This window comes from Grampus griseus (assembly GCF_964374135.1).
Source record: "Grampus griseus genome assembly, chromosome: 2".
Lineage (NCBI taxonomy): Eukaryota > Metazoa > Chordata > Mammalia > Artiodactyla > Delphinidae > Grampus > Grampus griseus.
Genome location: NC_139018.1, coordinates 49788229 through 49813792, shown reverse-complemented (window position 1 = coordinate 49813792; position 25564 = coordinate 49788229). Strand labels below are relative to the sequence as shown.

Sequence of the window (25564 nt, the reverse complement as noted above, 5' to 3'; positions counted from 1 at the left end):
CCTCTCCCTGTTGTGGCCTCTCCCATTGCGGAGCACAGGCTCCGGACGTGCAGGCTTAGCAGCCATGGGTCATGGACCCAACCACTCCACGGCATGTGGGAACCTCCCGGACCAGGGCACGAACCCGTGTCCCCTGCATCGGCAGGTGGACTCTCAATCACTGCACCACCAGGGAAGCCCTGGTGCATGTCTCTTTTTGAATTATGGTTTTCTCAGGGTATATGCCCAGTAATGGGATTGCTGGGTCATATGGTAGTTCTATTTTTAGTTTTTGGAGGAACCTCCATACTGTTTTCCCTAGTGGCTGTATCAATTTACATTCTCACCAACAGTGTAGGAGGGTTCCCTTTTCACCACACCCTTTCCAGCATTTATTGTTTCTAGCTTTTTTCATAAAGGCCATTCTGACCAGCATGAGGTGATACCTCGTAATACTTTTGATTTGCATTTCTCTAATAATTAGTGCTGATGAGCATCTTTTCATATGCCTCTTGGCCATCTGTATGTATTCCTTGGTGACATGTCTATTTAGGTCTTCCGCCCATTTTTTAACTGGATTGTGTCTTTTTTTGATATTGAGCTCCATGAGCTGTTTGTATATTTTGGAGATTAATCCTTTGTCTTTTGTTTCACTTGCAAATATTTTCTCCCATTCTGAGGCTTGTCTTTTTGTCTTGTTTATGGTTTCCTTTGCTGTGCAAAAGCTTTTAAGTTTAATTAAGTCCCATTTGTTTATTTTTGTTTTTATTTCTGTTACTCTAGGAGGTGGGTCAAAAAAGATCTTGCTGTGGTTTATGTCAAAGAGTGTTTTTCCTATGTTTTCCTCTAAAAGTTTTATAGTGTCTGGTCTTACATTTAAGTCTTTAATCAATTTGGAGTTTATTTTTGTGTATGGTGTTAGGGAGTGTTCTAATTTCATTCTTTTACATGTAACTGTCCAGTTTTCCCAGCACCACTTGTTGAAGTGGCTGTCTTTTCTCCATTGTTTGTTCTTGCCTCCTTTGTCGTAAATTAGGTTCCCATATGTGCGTGGGTTTATCTCTGGGCTTTCTATCCTGTTCTATTGATCTATATTTCTATTTTTGTGCCAGTACCGTACTGTCTTGATTACTGTAGCTTTGTGGTATAGTTTGAAGTCACAGAGCCTGATTCCACCAACTCCGTTTTTCTTTCTCAAGATTGCTTTGGCTATTCGGGGTCTTTTGTGTTTCCATACGAATTGTAAGATGTTTTGTTCTAATTCTGTGAAGAATGCCATTGGTAGTTTGATAGGGATTGCATTGAATCTGTAGATTGCTTTGGGCAGTATAGTCATTTTCACAATATTGATTCTTCCAATCCAAAAACATGGTGTATATCTCCATCTGTTTATGTCATCTTTGATTTCTTTCATCAGTGTTTTATAGTTTTCTGAGTACAAGTCTTTCACCTCCTTAGGCAGGTTTATTCCTAGGTATATTATTCTTTTTGTTGCAATGGTAAATGGGAGTGTTTCCCTGATTTCTCTTTCAGATTTTTCATCATTAGTGTATAGGAATGCAAGAGATTTCTGTGCATTAATTTTGTATCCTACTACTTTACCAAATTCATTGATTAGCTCTAGTAGTTTTTTTGTAGCATCTTTAGGATTCTCTATTTATAGTATCATGTCATCTGCAAACAGTGACAGCTTTACTCCTTCTTTTCCAATTTGTATTTCTTTTTCTTCTCTGATTGCTGTGGCTAGGACTTCCAAAACTATGTTGAATAAGAGTGGCAAGAGTGGATATCCTTGTGTTGTTCCTGATCCTAGTGGCAATGCTTTTAGTTTTTCAGTGTTGAGTATGATGCTTCCTGTTGGTTTGTCATGTATGGCCTTTATTATGTTGAGGTAGGTTCCCTCTATACCCATTTTCTGGAGAGTTTTTATCGTAAATGGGTGTTGAATTTTGTCAAAACCTTTTTCTGCATCTATTGAGATGATCATATGGTTTTTATTCCTTAATTTGTTAACATGGTGTATCACATTGACTGATTTGCGTATATATATATATATATATATATATAAAATTTTTAAGATGTTGGGGGTAGGAATTAATTAATTAATTATTTTTTTTTACTGTGTTGGGTCTTCGTTTCTGTGCGAGGGCTTTCTCTAGTTGTGGCAAGCAGGGGCCACTCTTCATCGCGGTGCGCGGGTCTCTCACTATCACAGCCTCTCTTGTTGCAGAGCACAGGCTCCAGATGCACAGGCTCAGTGGTTGTGGCTCACAGGCCTAGCTGCTCTGCGGCATGTGGGATCCTCCCAGACCAGGGCTCGAACCCATGTCCCCTGCATTAGCAGGCAGATTCTCAACCACTGCGCCACCAGGGAAGCCACTTGATTTGCATATATTTAAGATTCCTTGCATCCTTGGAATAAATCCTACTTGATCATGTATGATCCTTTTAATGTGCTGTTGGACTCTGTTTGCTAGTATTCCATTCAGGATTTTTGCATCTATGTTCACCAGTGATATTGGTCTATAATTTTCTTTTTTTGTGATATCTTTTTCTGGTTTTGGTATCATGGTGATAGTGGCTTCGTAGAATGAATTTGGGAGTGTTTGTCCATCTGCTATATTTTGGAAGAGTTTGAGAAGGATTGGTGTTAGCTCTCCTCTAAATGTTTGATAGAATTCGCCTGTGAAGCCATCTGGTCCTGGACTTCGTTTGTTGGAAGATTTTTAATTATGGCAATTTTGTTACTTGTGATAGGTGTGTTTATATTTCCTAATTCTTCCTGGTTAAGTCTTGGAAAATTGTACCTTTCTAAGAATTTGTCCATTTCTTCATGGTTGTCCATTTTATTGGCATAAAGTTGTGTGTAGTAGTCTCTTATAATCCTTTGTATTTCTGCAGTGTCGGTTGTGATTTCTCCTTTTTCATTTCTGATTTTATTGATTTGTGTCCTGTCTCATTTTTTGTCGATGAGCCTGACTAAAGGTTTATGACTTTTGTTTATCTTCTCAAAGAAACAACTTTTAGTTTTATTGATCTTTGCTATTTTCTTCGTTTCTATTTCATTTATTTCTGCTCTGATTTATGATTTCTTTCCTTCTACTGACTTTGGGTTTTCTTTTTTCTTCTTTCTCTAGTTGTTTTAAGTGTAGGGTTAGATTGTTTATTTGAGATTTTTCTTGTTTCTTGAGGTGAGATTGAATTGCTATAAACTTTCCCTCTTAGAACTCTTTTTGCTGCAATCTATAGGTTTTGGGTCATCGTGTTTTTGTTGTCATTTGTTTCTATGTATTTTTTTTACTTCTTCTTTGATTTCTCTGGTGATCTCTTGGTTATTTAGTAGTGCACTGTTTAGCCTCCATGTATTTGTGTTTTTTACAGTTTTTTTCCTGTAATTGATTTCCAGTCTCACAGTGTTGTGGTCAGGAAAGATGTTTGATACGATTTCAATTTTCTTAAATTTCCCGAGGTTGATTTGTGATCCAAGATGTGATCTACCTTGGAGAATGTTCTGTGTGCACTTGAGAAGAAAGTGTATTCTGCCACTTTTTGGTGGAATGTTCTATAAATATCAATTAAATCTATCTGGTCTATTGTGTCATTTAAAGCTGGTGTTTCCTTATTTATTTTCTGTATGGATGATCTGTCCATTAGTGTAAGTGGGGTGTTAAAGTCCCCTAGTATGATTGTGTTACTGTCGATTTCTCTTTTCATGGTTGTTAGCATTTGCCTTATGTATTGAAGAGCTCCTGTGTTGGGTGCATAAATATTTATAATTGTTATATCTTCTTCTTGGATTGATCCTTTGATTATTATGTAGTGTCCCTCCTTATCTCCTGTAACAGTCCTTATTTTAAAGTCTATTTTATCTGGTATGAGTATTGCTACTCCAGCTTTCTTTTGATTTCCATTTGCATGGAATATCTTTTTCCATCCTTTCACTTTCAGTCTGTATGTGTCCCTAGTCTGAAGTGGGTCTCTTGTAGATGGCATATATATGGGACTTGTTTTTGTATCCATTCAGCCAGTCTGTGTCTTTTGGTTGGGGCATTTAATCCATTTACATTCAAGGTTATTATCGATATGTACGTTCCTATTACCATTTTCTTAATTGTTTTGTGTTTGTTTTTGTGTGTCTTTTTCTTCTCTTGTGTTTCCTGCTTAGAGAAGTTTCTTTAGCATTTGTTGTGAAGCTGGTTTGGTGGTGCTGAATTCTCTTAGCTTTTGTTTGTCTGAAAAGCTTTTGACTTCTCCATCGAATCTGAATGAGATACTTGCTGGGTAGAATAATCTTGGTTATAGGTTTTTCTCTTTCATCACTTTAAGTATGTCCTGCCACTCCCTTCTGGCCTGCAGAGTTTCCACTGAAAAATCAGCTGATAACCTTATGGGGGTTCCTTTGTATGTTATTTTTTGTTTTGCCCCTCTGCTTTTAATATTCTTTCTTTGAATTTAATTTTTGTTAGTTTGATTAATATGTGTCTTGGTATGTTTTTCCTAGGGTTTATCCTGTATGGGACTCTTTGTGCTTCCCGGACTTGGGTGACCATTTCCTTTCCCATGTTAGGGAAGTTTTCCACTATAATCTCTTCAAATATTTTCTTGGACCCTTTCTTTTTCTCTTCTTCTTCTGGGACCCCTATAATTCGAATGTTGGTGCGTTTAGTGTTGTCCCAGAGATCTCTGAGATTGTTTTCAATTCTTTCCATACTTTTTTCTTTATTTTGCTCCTTGGCAGTTATTTCCACCGTTTTGTCTTCCATCTCATGTATTCGTTCTTCTGCCTCTATTATTCTGTTATTGATTTCTTCTAGTGTATTTTTCATTTCAGTTATTGTGTTGTTCAACTCTGGTTGTTTGTTCGTTTGTCCTTCTAGATCTTTGTTAAATATTTCTTGTATTTTCTCAATCCATGCTTCCATTCTATTTCTGAGATTCTGGATCATCTTTACTACCATTATTCTGAATTCTTTTTCAGGTAGATTGCCATTTCCTCTTCATTTGTTTGGTCTTGTAGGTTTTTACCTTCATCTGTGATGTATTTTTTTGCCATCTCATTTTTAAAAAAAAAAAAAAAAAAAACCAGTAGGATTCTGTTCCTGTTTTACTTGTTGTTTGGCCTGAGGCTTCCCACACTGGAGTTTGTAGGCTATTGGGTAGAGCTGGGTCTCGGTGCTGAGATGAGGAACTCTGTGAGACCTCACTCTGATGAATATTCCCTGAAGTCTGAGGTTTTCTGTTAGTCCAGTCGTTCAGACTCTGAGCTCCCACCACAGGAGCTTCCGCCCGCAAGCCACGTTGGGTGGCAAAAAAGGCCCTGGGGGCTGTGGGAGGTGGAACTTAGGCTCAAGGAACAGAAGGGGCCCAGGCATGCCCCCCACCCCTCTTCTCAGAGGGCAGGGGACCTCACGTGGAGCCCAGCAGGCTTTCTGGGCTCAAGTGGGCAGGGCAAATGCCCTCCTCTCCTCTCCTGCTCCTCCAGTCTTGGGTCTGGGAGGGCCCCTCCCTCCTGCCTCTCCTGATCTCCCGGCCTCCTTCCTATGCCCCCAAGGACCCATGCAGCCTGGAGGGGTCTTGGAGGGCAGGGGATCGGCCTGGGAGCTCAGCAGGCTCCTGGGGCCCAAGTGAGCGGAACCATCGCCCTCCGCTCCTCTCCCACTCCCCCCAGAGGGCCTCTCCCGCCTGCCTCTCTTGATCCCCCCGGCCTCCTTCTTATGCCCAAGGACACACCAGACCTGGAGGGGACTTTGGAGGGCAGGGGTTCTGCCTGGGAGCTCAGCAGGCTCCTGGGGCCTGAGTGGGTGGGGCAGTCGCCCTCTGCAAAGAGCAGACGTTCTTAATTGAAGAAGTCCAGTTTATAATTTTTTCTTTTATCGGTGTTATGGTCTGGATATTTGAATCTCCCCAAAATTCATATGTCGAAATCCTGAAGCCCAATGTAATGGTATTAGGAAGTAGGACATTTGGGAGGTGATTAGGAAATGAGGGTGGAGCCTCATGAATAGGATTAATGCTCTTATGAAAGAGACTCCCACAGAGCTCCCTAGTCTCTGCCACCATGTGAGGATACAATGAGAAGTTTGCAACTTGGAATAAGCTCCTTTCCTGACCATGCTGGCACCCTAATCTCAAAACTTCCAGCCTCTAGAACTGTGAAAAATAAAGTTCTGTTGTTTATAAGCTACCCAGTCTGTGGTAGTTTGTTATAGCAGCCTGAAGAGACTAAAACAATGGGTCATGCTTTTGACATCATATGTAAGAAATCATTGCCTAATCCAAGGTCATAAATCTTTTCTTTTATGTTTTCTTCCAAAAATTTAATAGTTTTGGTTTTATCTTTAGATTTATGATCCATTTTGAGTTAATATTTTATATGAGTGTGATATATTGAAATTTACTTTTTTGCATTTAGATATCCAGTTGTTCTAGCACCATTTGTTGTGAAGACTATTCTTTCTCCATTGAGTTGCCTTAGCATCTTTGTCACAAATCAACTGAACATCCTAGAGAAATGAAAACATATGTCCACACAAAAACTTGTTCATTAAGTTTATAACAGCATTATTCATTTTAGCCAAAAAGTGGAAACAGCCTAAATGCCCATCGACTAATGAATGGATAAACAAAGTGTAGTATATCCAAACAATGTAATATTATTTGGCCACAAAAAATGAAGTACTGATACATACTACAACAGGGATAAACCTAGAAAACATTATGCTAAGTAAAAGAAAACAGTCACAAAAAATCACATATTGTATGATTCCATTTATATGAAATGTCCAGAATAGGCAAATCTTTGACAGACTAATGGTTGCCTAGGGCTGGAGGTGGGTAAGGGAGAATGGGGATGACTGCTAAAGGGTGTGGGTATTTTGGGGGGTGACCACAGTGTTATAAAATTAATCAGGGTGATGGTTTGCACAACTCTGAATATATTAAAAACCATCAAATGGATTTTTTAAATTATTTTATTTATTTATTTTTGGCTGCGTTGGGTCTTCGTTGCTGCACGTGGGCTTTCTCTAGTTGCGGCAAGTGGGGACTACTCTTCGTTGCGGTGTGCGGGCTTCTCATTTCAGTGGCTTCTCGTTGCGGAGCACAGGCTCTAGGCACACAGCTTCAGTAGTTGTGGCACATAGGCTCAGTAGTTGTGGCTCGTGGGCTCTAGAGCGCAAGCTCAGTAGTTGTGGTGCACAGGCTTAGTTGCGCCGTGGCATGTGGGATCTTCCCGGACCAGGGCCATCAAATGGATTTTTGACTTTAAGTGGGTGAATTATATGGTATGTGAATTATATCCCAATTAAACTGTTACAAAAAGTCAATTGACCAAGAACAAGTCAATTGACTATATATTTGTGAGTGTTTTTCTAAATTTCATTTTGTAATTATTTGCTGCAAGTATATAAGAATAGAATATAATAAAAAGTCAATTTTATATCTGGAAACTTTGCTAAATTTATTAATAATTATCTGTATATTCTTTTGGATTTTCTACATACATAATCATGTCATCTGTGTTAATGATATGTGATTTCTTGTTCTCCAATCCTTTTATTTTTGGTTAATTATCTTCCCTATTGCACTGGCTAAGACTTCCAATATAATATTGATTAGAACTAGTGATCCATGTCAGATCTCCAATTTCAGGGAAAACTTTCAGTATTTCAAAAATAAGTGTAACCTGGGACTTCCATAGTGGTCCAGTGGTTAAGACTACATGCTTCCACTGAAGGGGGCACAGGTTCACTCCCTGGTGGTTGGGGAACTAACATCCCGCATACCATGCAGTGTGGCCCCCAAAACAACAATGAGATACCACTTCAAACTCACTAGGATGACTATATAAAAAATAAAATTTTTTTTAAAAAGTGTAATATTAACTGTACTTGTCAATACCATTGATCAATTTAAGGAATTTTCCTTCTATTCCTAATTTGTTGAGAGTTTTTTTAAAATTAGAAATAAATGTTGCACTTTCATACCTGCTTTTATGAATCTATTGAGATGATATGGTTTTCTCTTTCACTTAATGTAGCCAATTATATTGCTTGCCTTTTGAATGTTAAACTAACCTTGAATTCCTATAATAATAAATACTGTGTAGTTGTGATGTATTATATTTTTTATTGTCTCTGGAGTTGAATTGCTATTTTTTTTTAAATTTTTGTGTTTATCTTCATGAGACAGTGGCTTATAATATTCTTTTTTTTTTAATGTTCTTATCACTTTTTGGTATGATAGTTATTCTGAAATCACAAAACAAGTTGAGAATGGTCCCTCATTTTCTGTTCTCTGGTAGAGTTTGTGTAAGATGCCTATTTTTTTCTCTAAATATTTGGAAGAATTCACCATGGAAGCCAGATGAGCCTGGAGTTTTATTTTTTGTTTTGTTTTTGCATGAAGATTTTAAAGTATGAATTTAACTTATTTTCCAGATGTAAGATTATTCATATTTTCTATTTATTCTTGTGTGATTTTTAAAATAAATGTTTTTCTTTGAATTTGTCCATTTCATTAAAGTTAACAAATTTGTTAGCATAAAATTATTCATAATATTCTCATATTATCTTTTAAATATCTGTAGGATCTGTAGTGATATCCCTTTTTCATATCTGATATTGATAATTTATGGGGTTTTTCTCTTTTATTTCTTTGCTTAGTTTTAGATTACTAAATTAATCATGTTAATCTGTATTTCTAGTTTATTGATTTCTGACATTATCTTTATTTCCTACCTTTTCTTTGCATTTAGTCTACCATTCTTTTTCTCACTTCTTGAGATGGATATCAGATTAGGATTTTTCAAACATCTTTTCTACTAAATGCATTCCAAGGTGTTAATTTCCTCTAAGCAAGTTTCCAACATGTCATATTTCTCTATTTCTATATAAGATACTATACTCCAACATATTGATTCTAATATTTATATGGAAAGAATCAAAATAGCTACAACCAATAATAATTTTAAAATATGAGGGGCTTGCCCACTATATATAGTGACTTTCCTTGAAGCTATTTTGATTAAGATAGTGTAGTATTGCTGCTGTAGATAGACAGATTGATGAATGGATCAGAACATTCATTGGATAATTTAGTTTACAACATTTTCTAATTTGTTATGATTCCTTCTTTTATTCATAAGTTATTTAGAAATTTACTGCTAAATTTCCAAACATTCAGGAATTTTCTAAATATCTTCTTGTTATTGATTTCTAGTTTAATTTGTCTATTGTCAGAGAACATATTTTGTATTATTTTAATACTCTGAAGTTTGCTGAGATCTGATTTATGAACTGGTACCTGGTCTATTTGGTAAATGTCCCATATGAACTTAAAAAGAATGCATGGTTCTATAATTATTAGATGTCAGATTGGTCAGATTGACTAATGATACTGTTCAAATCTATATCTTTACTGACATATTGTCTGAAATTTTAGAGGATGGAGAAAAGTTCCTAGAAAGATATAATGTACCAAAAGCTTCTCAAGAAGAAATACAAAACTTTATTACTACTAATATAATTATAGCATCATAAGTATTAATAAAATTGAGGTAGCAGTTAAAAATTATCTCACAAAGAAAATATCAGACCCAGATGGTTTTACAGGTAAGTTCTGTCAAAATTTCAAAAAACGGTTTAATGTTTTACTATAAACTCTTTCTGAAGATAGAAAAGGAAGAACTTGCGAATTTATTTTATAAAGCTAATGTAACTTTGATAATAAAACCAGCCAAAGACAAAATGAGAAAGGAAAGTCATAGACTCAACTCATTTATGAATATAGCGTGCAAGGCCTAAACAAATCTTAGCAAACTGCATCCAATAGTGTGTAATTAAGCTACTGCACCTTGAAAATATTAGGTTCATACAAAAGTGAAAAGATATATCACTCACTACATTAACAGGCTAGAGATGAAAAACCATATGATCATCTCAATAGATACAGAAAAGACATTTGATAAAATTTATTTTCTATTTGTGATTTTTAAAAATCAATAGTAAACTAGAAGTAGAACTCCCTTAACCTGATAAGATAAAGTGCATCTATCAACGAAACTAACAAATACAACCTCAAATATTGCACTTGCATTAAAATCAGGAAGTTGTGCCCACTACTACCTCTTTTATTCAATATTGTATTGAACGTCCAATAATACAAGAAAAAGAAAAGAAATACATAAGAATTAAAAAGGGGGAAATAAAACTCATTATTTGTAAAATTATTTCTATTTCTACATTAAAGAAACCAAAAGTATCTACACAAAATTTATAGGAAATAATAGTTTAGCAGAAGTTGCAACATGAGACTAATGTATTAAAGTCAGTTACATTTCGTTACTCAAGCAACAACTATAAAACGTAATTCAAAAAGCAACAATGGGGGCTTCCCTGGTGGTGCAGTGGTTAAGAATCCACCTGCCAATGCAGGGGACACAGGTTTGTGCCCTGGTCCAGGAAGATCCCACATGCTGTGGAGCAACTAAGCCCATGTGCCACAACTACTGAGCCTGTGCTCTAGAGTCTGCCAGCCACAACTACTGAAGCCCGCACGCCTAGAGCCCATGCTCTACAACAACAGAAGCCACCGCAACAGAGTAGCTCCCGCTCGCTGCAACTAGAGAAAGCTCACGCAGCAATGAAGACCCAATGCAGCCAATAAATAAATAAATAATTCTTTTTTTTAAAAAAAGCAACAATAAAACCAGTTATAGTTAGCAACAAAAACTAATGTTTCTGGCCATCAATGTAACAAATCCCTTCTCCCCCACCACTCCAAATTATAAAAATTTTATTCAAGGGGATAAAAGACCAAATATAAATGGAGAGATATCTCATGTTTGTGGATTTGAAGATAATACCATAACAGTATTGATTCCTTCCAAATTGATCTATAAATTTAATGTAACTTCAGAAAATTTAACTAACATATTGATTCTAATATTTATATGGAAGGGTCAAAATAGCCAAAACCAATAATAATTAGAAGAATAAGAGAGGCTGGACCTACTATATATAATGAATTTTTATAAAGCTATTGATTAAGATGGTGTACTGTTGGTGCTGGTATAGACAAATTCGTGAATGGATCAGAATTGAGAGGTCAGAGAGACCTTCAAGATGGCAGAGGAGTAAGATGTGGAGATCTTCTTCCTCCCCACAAATACACCACAAATACATCTACACGTGGAACAACTACAGAACACCTACTGAACGCTGGCGGAAGACCTCAGACCTTCTTCCCGAAAGGCAAGAAACTCCCCACATACGTGGGTAGGGCAAAAGGAAAAACAGAGACAAAAGAATAGGGACAGGACCTGCACCTCTGGGAGGGAGCTGTGAAAGAGGAAAAGTTTCCACACACTAGGAAACCCCTTCACTGGCAGAGACGGGGGGGGAGCTTCAGAGCCACAGAGGAGAGCACAGCAACAGGGGTGCAGAGGGCAAAGCAGAGAGACTCCTGCACAGAGGATCAGTGCCGACCAGCACTCACCAGCCTGAGAGCCTTGTCTGCTCACCCGCTGGGGCAGGTGGGGGCTGGGAGCTGAGGCTCGGGCTTCGGAGGTCAGATCCCAGGGAGAGGACTGGGGCTGGCTGCGTGAACACAGCCTGAAGGGGGCTAGTGCGCCACAGCTAACCACGAGGGAGTCCGGGAAAAAGTCTGGACCTGCCTAAGAGGCAAGAGACCATTGCTGCGGGGTGTGTGAGGAGAGGGGATTCAGAGCACTGCCTAAATGAGCTCCAGAGATGGGAGCGAACTGCAGCTATCAGCACAGACACCAGAGACAGGCATGAAACGCTAAGGCTGCTGCTGCAGCCACGAAGAAGCCTGTGTGCAAGCACAGGTCACTATCCACGCCTCCCCTCCCAGGAGCCTGTGCAGCCTGCCACTGCCAGAGTCCCATGATCCAGGGAAAACTTCCCGGGGAGAACGCACAGCGCGCCTTGGGCTGGTGCAACATCACGCTGGCCTCTGCCACAGCAGGCTCGCCCCGCATTCCTTACCCCTCCCTCCACCCGGCCTGAGTGAGCCAGAGCCCCCGAATCAGCTGCTCCTTTAACCCCATCCTGTCTGGGCAGGGAACAGACGCCCTCACGTGACCTACACACAGAGGCGGGGCCAAATCCAAAGCTGAACCCCAGGAGCTGTGTGAACAAAGAAGAGAAAGGGAAATCTCTCCCAGCAGCCTCAGGAGCAGCGGATTAAATCTCCACAAACAGCTTGATGTACCCTGCATCTGTGGAATACCTGAATAGACAACAAATCATCCGAAAATTGAGGCGGTGGACTTTGGGAGCAACTGTAGACTTGGTGTTTGCTTTCTGCATCTAATTTGTTTCTGGTTTTATGTTTATCTTAGTTTAGTAATTAGAGTTTATTATCATTGCTAGATTTCTTTATTGATTTGGTTGCTCTCTTTTTTAAAATATATATATATATTTTTTTTCCTTTTTCTCTTTTTGTGAGTGTGTATGTGTATGCTTCTTTATGTGATTTTGTCTGTATAGCTTTGCTTTTAACATTTGTCCTAGGGTTCTGTCTGTTTTTTGGGGGGGGGGTTTTAGTATACTTTTTAGCACCTGTTATCATTAGTGGATTTGTTTTTTGGCTTGGTTGCTCTCTTCTTTCCTTTTTTTATGACTTTTTAATTTTTAATAATTTTTTATTTTAATAACTGATTTTATTTTATTTTACTTTACTTTCTTTCTTTCTTCTTTTCTCCCTTTTTTCTGAGCCCTGTGGCTGACAGGGTCTTCGTGCTTGGGCCGGGTGTCAGGCCTGTACCTCTGAGGTGGGAGAGCTGAGTTCAGGACATCGGTCCACCAGAGACCTCCTGGCTCCATGGAGTATCAAATGGTGAAAGCTCTCCCAGAGATCTCCATCTCAATGCTAAGACCCAGCTCCAATCAACGACCAGCAAGCTGCAGTGCTGGGCACCCTATGCCAAACAATTAGCAAGAGAGAAACACAATTCCACCCATTAGCAGAGAGGCTGCCTAAAATCATAATAAGGTCACATACACCCCAAAACAAACCACTGGATGCAGTCCTGCCCACCAGAAAGACAAGATCCAGCCTCATCCACCAAAACATAGACAGAGGCCTACACAACCCACTGAACCAACCTTAGCCACTGGGGGCAGACACCAAAAACAACGGGAATATGAACCTGCAGCCTGCAAAAAGGAGACCCCAAACAGAGTAAGTTAAGCAAAATGAGAAGACAGAGAAACATGGAGCAGATGAAAGAGCAGGGTAAAAACCCACCAGATCAAACAAATGAAGAGGAAATAGGCAGCCTACCTGAAAAAGAATTCAGAGTAATGATAGTAAAGATGATCCAAAATCTTGGAACTAGAATGGAGAAAACACAAGAAACATTTTACAATGACCTAGAAGAACTAAAGAGCAAACCAACAATGATGAACAACACAATAAATGAAATTAAAAATTCTCTAGAAGGAATCAATAGGAGAATAACTGAGGCAGAAGAACAGATAAGTGACCTGGAAGATAGAATAGTGGCAATAACTACCACAGAGCAGAATAAAGAAAAAAGAATCAAAAGAATTGAGGACAGTCTCAGAGACCACTGGGACAACATTAAATGAACCAACATTCGAATTATAGGGGTCCCAGAAGAAGAAGAGAAAAAGAAAGGGACTGAGAAAATATTTGAAAAAATTATAGTTGAAAACTTTCCTAATATGGGAAAGGAAATAATCAAGTCCAGGAAGAGTGGAGAGTCCCATACAGGGTAAATCCAAGGAGAAACACGCCAAGACACATATTAATCAAACTATCAAAAATTAAATACAAAGAAAAAATATTAAAAGCAGCAAGGGAAAAACAAATAACATACAAGGGAATCTCCGTATGGTTAACACCTGATCTTTCAGCAGAAACTCTGCAAGCCAGAAGGGAGTGGCAGGACATATTTAAAGTGATGAAAGGGGAAAGTCTACAACCAAGATTACCCTACCCAGCAAGGATCTCATTCAGATTCAACAGAGAAATTAAAACCTTTACAGGCAAGCAAAAGCTAAGAGAATTCAGCACCACCAAACCAGCTTTATAACAAATGCTAAAGAAACTTCTCTAGGCAGGAAACACAAGAGAAGGAAAAGACCTACAATAACAAACCCAAAACAATTAAGAAAATGGTAATAGGAACGTACATATTGATAACTACCTTAAATGTAAATGGATTAAATGCTCCAACCAAAAGACATAGACTGGCTGAATGGATAAAAAAACAAGACCCATATATATGCTGTCTACAAGAGACCCACTTCAGACCTAGGGACACATACAGTCTGAAAGTGAAGGGATGGAAAAAGATACTCCATGCAAATGGAAATCAAAAGAAAGCTGTAGTAGCAATTCTCATATTCAGACAAAATAGACTTTAAAATAAAGACTATTACAAGAGACAAAGAAGGACACTACCTAATGATCAAGGGATCAATCCAAGAAGAAGATATAACAATTGTAAATATTTATGCACCCAATATAGGAGTACCTCAGTACATAAGGCAAATGCTAACAGCCATAAAAGGGGAAATAGACAGTAACACAATCATAATAGGGGACTCTAACACCCCACTTTCACTAGTGCACAGATCATCCAAAATGAAAATAAGGAAACACAAGCTTTAAATTATACATTAAACAAGATGGACTTAACTGATATTTATAGGAAAATCCAAAAACAACAGAATGCACTTTCTTCTCAAGTGCTCATGGAACATTCTCCAGGATAGATCATATCTTGGGTCACAAATTAAGCCTTGGTAAATTTAAGAAAATTGAAATCATATCAAGTATCTTGTATGACCACAGCACTATGAGACTAGATGTCAGTTACAGGAAATAATCTGTAAAAAATACAAACACATGGAGGCTAAACAATACACTACTGATTAACCAAGAGATCATTGAAGAAATCAAAGAGGAAATCAAAAAATACCAAGAAACAAATAACAGTGAAAACACGATGACCCAAACATATGGGACGCAGCAAAAGAATTTCTAAGAGGGAAGTTTATAACACGACAATCCTACCTCAACAAACAAGAAATACCTGAAATAAACAAACTAACCTTACACCTAAAGCAATTAGAGAAAGAACGAAAAACCCCCAAAGTTAACAAAAGGTAAGAAATCATAAGATCAGAGCAGAAATAAATGAAAAAGAAGGAAATTATAGCAAAGATCAATTAAACTAAAAGCTGGTTCTTTGAGAAGATAAGCAAAATTGATTAATCATTAGCCAGACTCATCAAGAAAAAAAGGGAGAAGACTCAAATGAATAGAATTAGAAATGAAAAAGAAGTAACATCTGACACTGCAGAAATACAAAGGATCATGAGAGATTACTGCAAGTAACTATATGCCAATAAAATGGACAAAGTGGAAGAAATGGACAAATTCTTAGAAAAGTACAACCTTCTGAGACTGAACCAGGAAGAAATAGAAAATATAAACAGACCAATCACAAGCACTGAAATTGAAACTGTGATTAAAAATCTTCCAACAGGGCTTCCCTGGTGGCGCAGTGGTTGAGAGCCCGCCTGCTGATGCAGGGGACACGGGTTCATGCCCCAGTCCAGGAAGATCCCACATGCTGCAGAGCGGCTGGACCCGTGAGCCATGGCCACTGAGCCTGCACATCCGGAGCCTGTGCTCCGCAACGGGAGAGGCCACAGCAGTGAGAGGCCCACGTACCACAAAAAAAAAAAAAAAAAAAAAAAAAAAATTAATGCACAGAAATCTCTTGCATTCCTATACACTAATGATGAAAAAACTGAAAGAGAAATTAAGGAAACACTCCCATTTACCATTGCAACAAAAAGAATAAAATACCTAGGAATAAACCTACTTAAGGAGACAAAGGACCTATATGCAGAAAACTGTAAGACACTGATGAAAGAAATTAAAGATGATACAAACAGATGGAGGTATATCCCATGTGCTTGGATTGGAAGAATCAACATTGTGAAAATGACTATACTACCCAAAGCAATCTACAGATTCATTGCAATCCCTTTCAAACTACCAATGTCATTTTTCACAGAACTAGAACAAAAAATTTCACAATTTGTATGGAAAAACAAAACACCCCGAATAGCCAAAGCAATCTTGAGAAAGAAAAACAGAGCTGGAGTAATCTGGCACCTGGACTTCCGACTATATTACAAAGCTACAGTAATCAAGACAGTATGGTACTGGCACAAAAACAGAAAGATCAATAGAACAGGATAAAAAGCCCAGAGATAAACCCATGCACATAGGGTCACCTTATATTTGATAAAGGAGGCAAGAATATACAATGGAGAAGACAGCCTCTTCAATAAATGGGGCTGGAAAACTGGACAGCTACATGTAAAAGAATGAAATTAGAACACTCCCTAACACCGTAAACAAAAATAAACTGAAAATGGATTAAAGACCTAAGTGTAAGGCCAGACACTATCAAACTCTTAGAGGAAAACCTAGGCAGAACATTCTATGACATAAATCACAGCAGGATCCTTTTTGACCTACCTCCTAGAGAAATGGAAATAAAAACAAAAATAAACAAATGGGACCTAATGAAACTTCAAAGCTTTTGCACAGCAAAGGAAACCATAAACAAGACCAAAAGACAACCCTCAGAGTGGGAGAAAATGTTTGCAAATGAAGCAACTGACAAAGGATTAATCTCCAAAATTTACAAGCAGCTCATGCAGCTCAATATCAAAAAAACAAACAACCCAATACAAAAATGGGCAGAAGAGCTAAATAGACATTTCTCCAAAGAAGATATACAGATTGCCAACAAACACATGAAAGGATGCTCAATATCACTTATTATTAGAGAAATGCAAATCAAAACTACAATGAGGTATCACCTCACACCAGTCAGAATGGCTACCATCAAAGAATCTACAATCAATAAATGCTGGAGAGGGTGTGGAGAAAAGGGAACCCTCCTACACTGTTGGTGGCAATGTAAATTGATACAGCCACTATGGAGAACAGTGTGGAGGTTCCTTAAAAAAAGTAAAAATAGAAGTACCATTTGACCCTGTAATCCCACTACTGGGCGTATACCGTGAGAAAACCATAATTCAAAAAGAGTCATGTACCACATTGTTCATTGCAGCTCAATTTACAATAGCCAGGACATGGAAGCAACTTAAGTGTCCATGGACACATGAGTGGATAAAGAAGATATGGCACATATATACAATGGAATATTACTCACCCATAAAAAGAAACGAAATTGAGTTATTTGTAGTGAGGTGGATGGACCTAGAGTCTGTCATACAGAGTGAAGTAATTCAGAAAGAGAAAAAAAAATACCATATGGTAACACATAAATATGGAATCTAAAAAACAAATGCTTCTGAAGAACCTATGGGCAGGATAGGAATAAAGACACAGACATAGAGAATGGACTTGAGTCCACGGGGAGGGGGAAGGGTATGCTGGGATGAAGTGAGAGAGTGGCATGGACATATATACACTACCAAATGTAAAATAGATAGCTAGTGGGAAGCAGCGGCATAGCACAGGGAGATCAGCTTGGTGCTTTGTGACCACTTAGAGGGGTAGAATAGGGAGGGTGGGAGGGAGACGCAAGAGGGAGGAGATATGGGTATATATGTATATGTATAGGTGATTCACTTTGTTATATAGCAGTAACTAACACACCATTGTAAAGCTGTTATACTCCAATAAAGATGTTTAAAAAAAATGTTAAAAAAAAAGAAAAAAAAATTGCAAGGTCAGAAACAAAGTCTCTCTTTCTCTGTCTCCCTGTCTCTTTCTGGGTCCGTGTGTGTGTGTGTGTGTGTGTGTGTGTGTGTGTATGTGTGTGTGTGTAACTCTTAACTATGACATGGCAGACCACTAGACTCTTTGTTAAATAGAAATCTGAAAATTTTGTTACTCGTATTGAAAAAATCAAGTTGGAATTCTATCTCACCTCTTATACAGTTAGCAGCTCCTGGTTGATTAAGAACTTAAATATCAAAAGCAAAACTTAAAAACTAGAACAATATATATGAATGTCTTTTATGATTTTGTAAGGAATAATTTCTTAAACATGACATACAAAGTGCTAATGATAAAATAATAAAATCTATTATGTCAAAAATAATAATTGCTGTTCATCAGTAACAGCTTAAGGAAAGTGAAACGACAAGCAGAGGATTTTTGCTATACACATAACTAACAAAAGTCTAGCATTCAAAATATATAAAGAACCACTATAAATCATTAAGAAAAAGACAATCTAATAGAAAAAAATGAACAAAAGGCATGTCCTCACTTCATTAGCATTTAGAGAAATGTACGTCAGGACTACAGTGAGAGACCACTTACTTATTTTTATTATTTTTTTTTGCGGTACGCGGGCCTCTCACTGTTGCGGCCTCTCCCGTTGCGGAGCACAGGCTCCGGACGCGCAGGCTCAGCGGACATGGCTCACGGGCCCAGTTGCTCCACGGCATGTGGGATCTTCCCGGACTGGGGCACGAACCCATGTCCCCTGCATCGGCAGGCGGACTCTCATCCACTGTGCCACCAGGGAAGCCCCACTTACTTATTTTATACCTATCCAATGGACAAAACTTTAAAAGTCAGGCAAAACCGAGTGTTGGAAAGAATGTGAATCAATAGACTGTCTAATAAACTGCTGGGAGTGGGTGCGGAGTGAGAATTTGCTACAGCCACTTAGAAAAAATTTCTGAACACGTTGTGAAGTTGAATATTTGAAAAAAATTACAACTGAGAAATTCCATTCAGAGTACCTCTTGCATATATGTAGTTAGCTACAAGCAATCTTAGAGAATTATTTCAGTCTGTGGAAAGTTGTGATCTAGTTTTCAACTCTGAAGATGTTTTTCTATCCAAAATATTATGTCTAGCCAGCCTTCCTGATTCACATCAGTTGTATATGCAGATTAAAACTACACCATAGGTAAGGAGGTTCATCAAAGAATGTGTGTTGTTGCCCTCAGAAAGGACCTTTTACTGAGGCTGAAATTAGATGGGTAAGTAATGCTGGAATAAAATATGAATAGGTAATAAATAATAGCAATATTAGGTGGTCACCATCATTAGGCACGTAATATTTATCAAGCTCTTTGGTCTTCATTTAATAAATATTACTTCATTTAATCATCACAAAGCCTCGGATGTAGGTACCATTCTTTTATTTATTTATTTATGGCTGCATTGGGTCTTCGTTGCTGTGCGCAGGCTTTCTCTAGTTGCGGTGAGCGGGAGCTACTCTTCGTTGCAGTGCACGGGCTTCTCATTGCAGTGGCTTCTCTTGTTGCGAAGCATGAGCTCTAGGTGCGCGGGCTTCAGTAGGTGTGGCTCACAGGCTTCAGAGCACAGGCTCAGTAGTTTTGGCACAGAGGCTTAGTAGCTCTACAGCATGTGAGATCTTCCTGGACCAGGGGGTCGAACCCGTGTCCCCTGCATTGGCAGGCAGATTCTCAACCACTGCACCACCAGGGAAGTCCCGTAGGTACCATTCTTAATCTCATTTTTCATATGGAAGATGGTGAGTCATTAGGAGGTGAAATAACTTACACAACTTCTTATATGTGTAAGTTGTGAAGCTAGGATTTAAACAAAGACTCTGACTCCAGCATCTGTGATATGGCAATATAGAAGCTATTGTCTGTTAGATGTAAAATCAATTTTTCTTAACTTTGCAGAGAGAACAACTGTGATTCATGGCTAACGCAGTGGTTTTGTTGTCTGCAGATGCTTCATACTGTTGCTCAGAAAGTAATGGTGTATATCTATCTCCACTAATGAAAAACTAAAATTATGTGTTAGATTTGTAGTATTTCAATGGCATTACCTTATAGATGAACAGCAATATATGTAGTTATCAATGTGATATATGTGTATACATACATCAATATGATCTGAAAACTCATTTAAAATTATGCTGAGAAATATAACTGCCTTGTTTTTCTCTAGTTATGAGACTTCTTATCAGACAGACATAATGAAGAATGTCTATTTAAATATGTTTTCAAAAATTTGGATGAAAGGTTATTTAAGAGCCCAGTTTATTTCAAAATTAATATTATTAAGGGTTGATTTGAGGCTAGGTCATATATCTGATCTGAGGAATTAATTGATGTATGTTTTGACTTTCTGTTCTTTTGATAGAAAGCAAATGAGCCCATTTATGTGTTGTCCAAAAGTTATTTGATTTCCACTAAAGAGGCAGAATATTATAGTGGGAAGTTCTGAGATTAAAGTTTAATTACCTGGGATCTAAACCGAAATTGACAGTTACTATGTGAACTCTAGTGGGTGTGATCTTGGGAAAGTTACTTAATCCAGTTAGTTCTTCCTCATGTGTCAAAAATACAGATAATAATAAATACCTTCCTGCGATATTGAAAGCAATAAATAACACAAGAAGGCATCCATGGTAGGTTGCCTAATATAGAAATTGCATTTATTTCCCTTGGGCAAAGTCAGTTACATATTTGGCTTTAGTTTCGTAAATCTATAATAATGCTAATAGCATATACCAATACATATACCAGCCAGTGTTCTAAGTGTGTTACATGCATATATTAATTCACAGCAACTTTATGAGGTAGACACAAAGCGGTTAAACAACTTATCTAAGGTTACTCAGCTAAGAAATGGGGAAGTCTTGATTGGAATCTCAGCAGTCTGGTTCCAGAGCCTGTGTTTTTAACCACTACACCATACTGCCTTTCTAGAGGAAGGGGTTGTAGGGTGTATCAGTTATTTATTGCCTGTTATGTTGCATAATAAATAGTCACAAAACCTCAGGGGCATAGAACAGTAGTATTTATTGGTCACATGTTGAAATGGTTGTTAGACAAATCTGTTGATCCTGACTGGGCTCCCTCATGTGGCTGGGGGTTGGCTTGCTGTGGGCCTTGGCTGGACCCGGGCAGTTTGCCTCTGCTCCAAGTGTCTCTCATCCTGCAGCAGACTAGTCTGGGAATATTCTCATGATGAATGGCAGAGACCAAAGCGCAAAATGGAAACACACAAGTGCTTTTTCAAGTCTCTGCTGTGTCATGTCTGCTAAAACAAATTACATGGCTGACCCCGGAGTCAAAGTGGGAGGACATTACAAAGTTACATTAAGAAGGCTATGGATATAAGAATGTGTCACTTGACACATTGAAGTTGTTTTGTAATATACTGCAAATGCCAAGGTCTAGCGTTCTAAAATTCTTGTATATTAGGGATGATTTCTAAAAGAGGACCTCTGTCAAAAACAGTATTTCTGACAATTAAAAAGAAAACTCTGAAAACACACACATGTGAACACACACATACATGCACACACAAACACATATAAATTTATAGAAAATAGGCAGAAACTTCTGGGAATACTTAGTTCAGTTTATAATCCCAAGGTAGTGGTGGTGATGATGATGATAATAGCTAAGCTTTATGAGCTTGCTGTGTGCCAAGCACTGTTCTCAACACTTTACATATAGTACCTCCCTTAATCTTTTCAACAACCCTATTAAATAGGTACTATTAATAGTTTCTGTTTTACAGTTGGAGGAACTGAGAGATTTAGTAATTTCCCAGAGTCACAAACCTTTTTTATAAGCTCTCCACACAAAGTAACTTTCAAAAAGCTTCTTATTTTTTTTTTATTGAATTATATCCAGACCTCTCTTCCATAGATTTGAAGGTCTTCTGTAATCTGGCCCTACCCAATTTAATTATCTGTAACTTCCATTGCTACAAGGTATAATTTTAGACAATTAAGAGTCTAGGATTTTGTAGGTGGGTTGCATGCATTGGACGGAGCTGAACTGGGTGCTTTAGAGATTTATTCCAGTTTCAAGAATATGTGATTTTGAGTCCCTCTGTGTATTTCCGCATATGCATGTTCAGCTTTAAGAAGTGTTGCAAGGATCTTTCATGTGAATAACTAAACTTATTTCTAAGGGATTAAGTGTAAACTAAGGCTATTTTATTCTTCTCCAAAAGTAGAGCCCTTTGCTTTGATTTTTTTTTCTTACTCAGCAAACAGAGATCTCTGCACTGATTTAGAGCTTTCTTAAAAATAAAATTCTGTTTGATTTGGCCACTTGATCAGAAAGACCAGATGTAAGTCGGAGATATGGTGTAAATGACATCAATATATGTCAATAAAATGAGCATTTCTAATTCCACTGTGCTCCTGTTTCAGAGGTTTGAATGTTGAGAGGTACATATACATTTCCTGTGTTTTGAGATAATTTGCTGAATAAATTCTTATTTTATTCAATAGGCGGCTTTTCAGAAAAGGGGTATGAATGGAGCTCTGAAGAGGAAGAGCCAGTGAAAAAGGCAGGACCAGTCCAAGTCCTCATTGTCAGAGATGACCATTCCTTTGAATTAGATGAAACTGCACTAAATCGGATCCTTCTCTCAGAGGCTATCAGGGACAAGGAGGTCGTTGCCGTATCTGTTGCTGGAGCATTTAGAAAAGGAAAATCATTCCTGATGGACTTCATGTTGAGATACATGTATAAGCAGGTAGGGAAGAGGTGCTTTGAAAAGTTTTCTGATTTCTGTGCTTTTATGACTTTGTGTTTTTATTTAGTAGTAGTGTCCAATATTTCCATTATTATGTTCCCTAAAGATGAACTAGTTTAAAAATGCTATCGTGTAACCATTCCAACTTTGGTGCTGTCGGCACCAAACTATATAGGCCACTTTTGTCTGAAGCCACTTTGCTACATTTCCCTTAGAACGTAACTTATTTTTTAAGCTCTTTTGAAAATAGACAAGTACAGTGATACGGTTATAAACTTTACATGTTAAATAGTGTTTAAAATGTCAAATAACTTTTGTCATAATTTTTATTATAATCATTTTCCCCCCAACATTTATTATGACATTTTTCATGCATGCAGCAGAGTTAAAAGAATTTTACCGTAGACACCTGGATAAGCACTACCTAGATTCTACCATTAACATTAATATTCTTGCTTTATCACATGTGTCTCCAGCTATTCTTCCCTGTTTCAATCCATTGCTCCATCTTATTTTTTGGTTCATTTCAAAGTAAATTGTTGACTTCAGTATGCTTCCCTATAAATATTTCAATATACATCATTATTATATATTTCAGTATTTATTTAGTTTTTTTCTTTTGTTGTAAAATTTACATATAGTTACATGCACCAATCTGAAGTGTACATTTGCTTTTTTTTGAAAATCTAAATACCTGGGTAGCCTATCAAGTGTATCTTGCTGTTATCCCACAAAGTTCTGTTATCTTTTCCCACTCAGTCTCACCCTTAACCCACCCCCAAAGGCAGCCAACAGTGACATAACATTTGAGACAATAGTGTGGCATAGAAAGGAGACTTTAAGGGGCCTAGGATCAACCAAAAGCAGAAGAATAAATAGGAGATTACTGTCGGGGAACAGAAGGTTAGGAGTAGAGAGCACACCAGTATTTTTTTTCTACCCTTTTACCCTTAGTAATTCGGGTGCCAATATGAATGTTGAGGCAGAATAGACATACTACCCAAAGGAACTTTGTATTATGCATTTATATCATAATTATCCATTTCGGATTGATCTTTTATAGGTAGGGTATTTTTGAACAACTTGGTAATGTTAGCTTTAACATCTTCTATCTCTAGCCTCAGTCCAAACAAATTAAGAACAAAACAACCAAAATACTTCCAGGCTTTGAAAGCAAACAAAATTCTTACCACTTTCTATTTCTATCATACCAACATTAGTACACACTTAACGTAGGTGGGAAAATTGAGTGAACAAAATTAGTATACTTTCCATTCTTTGGGATTATATAGTTTTAGGCATATTCATAATTTAAACTGTGCGATAAACATTACAATGAAATAATAACGCTTGTCATGTTGCTTATGTTAAATAGCATTGGCTCAGATTAAAGTGTAACAGATTGGTTTTTTTTTTTTTACTAGGTGCTTCTCCTCCTGCTGTTCACTCCCTCCTCTCCCAATAGCAAAACATTTGTGTATATTATTATTGTGTATATCCTGACATAATATGCTCTCTCATACCTTTATTTCTTTGTTTCTGGAATGCCCTCCCTGAGTTTGCTCACCTGGAAAGTTCCTAAACATCCTTCAAGTCTTAGCTTTAATATCACTTCTCCTATGAAGTCTTAACTGACCAAGAGTTAGTTGTTTCTTTTCCTATGCTTCCATGTATATCTAATATACACGCCCATTTTGGCATGCATATAGTGCATCATAATGGTTTGTTAGCATGTCTGTCCCCCTGTTAGGCTGTGAACTTCCGCTTATCTGGAATGATATCTTTGTATCCCCAGGATGTAGCATAAAATGTGACAGATGGTTGCTCCTTCATAATTATTTTTTGGATGAGTAAATAAAGTAATTGTATCAATATAATAGATGTGCATACGTTGTTTCCTTTTGTCTAGAGTTGGAGAGGGATACAAACTGGTATGGATGAGTGGAAGAACCTGTACTACATATCTAGTTCAATATCATAGACTTTCTTAATTTATAGGAATCAGTTGATTGGGTTGGAGATTACAATGAACCATTGACTGGCTTTTCGTGGAGAGGTGGGTCTGAACGAGAGACCACGGGAATCCAGATATGGAGTGAAATCTTCCTTATCAATAAACCTGACGGTAAAAAGGTATGGTGTGAACTTCTTAAAAAAAATTGAGTTTTCACTTGCCAACAGTTACCACTTTTCAGGATCCTCCAAAATGCTCTTTTGAAAACTAATTGTGACCGCTTGACATGAAGTTTAAAAGGGAAGTGGGTAGCATCCTATTTCATGTTCCCAGTTTCCCTTTCTACTGATCACAGAAGGCAAAATCATAGGGACAATAGAACAGCAGATCAGCTAGCTAACATCTGTATTTTGTTTCAGTGCTATTTCTGTTATGTTGGATTACCAGTGAAAATTAATCATTATACTAGTCAGCAGGTAATTAATATTTTTATTTTCAGTGGCATTCATGGCACATGTGAAAAATTACCTATTAAGTATTCATTGCTAATGGTTTGCTTTAGTTCTTATGGTGTTAACTTTGTAGTAACCCTAATACCCTGCATGTTCTATAAAATATCAATAATGTACTCTACTTGCCTATAGGTTGCAGTGCTATTGATGGATACTCAGGGAACCTTTGATAGTCAGTCAACTTTAAGAGATTCGGCCACAGTATTTGCCCTTAGCACAATGATCAGCTCAATACAGGTATGGAATAAAATAAATCCATTTTGATGGATGTTTCTTTAAATAAAAATTATGAATATATGTATTTCTATATACATGTGGTAGTGAGACAAACAACAGAAATGGTAAATTATATCTATTATTTGACTCAATTAGCATACCAGTTCTTATGATTTCCTTAAGAGTGGAATTGTTTTATTACTATAATCTAATTTCTGATCAGTTTTCAAATTGCCTGCTTTAGTCAGAAAATGTTATATTGTCTTATTGATAATTTTTTCTATTTCAAGCCTACAATAAAGTCAATAATGTTAAATCTTATAATGTATGTAGATACACTGAGACTACCTATTAT

General features: G+C 37.5%; 1 protein-coding gene across 2 annotated transcripts in view; it reads left to right on the top strand.

Moving 5' to 3' along the window:
• ATL1 (atlastin GTPase 1) overlaps positions 1-25564 on the top strand; it is a gene marked incomplete at its 5' end in the record, with an annotated part of 77901 nt that overhangs the window by 16621 nt on the left and 35716 nt on the right. For both annotated transcript variants that reach the window (XM_082648069.1, XM_082648070.1), the window contains 3 exons: positions 22280-22527; positions 24526-24660; positions 25126-25230. In XM_082648069.1, the coding sequence (XP_082504195.1) occupies positions 22280-22527; positions 24526-24660; positions 25126-25230 (488 nt within the window). The remainder of the gene's footprint in view (positions 1-22279; positions 22528-24525; positions 24661-25125; positions 25231-25564) is intronic.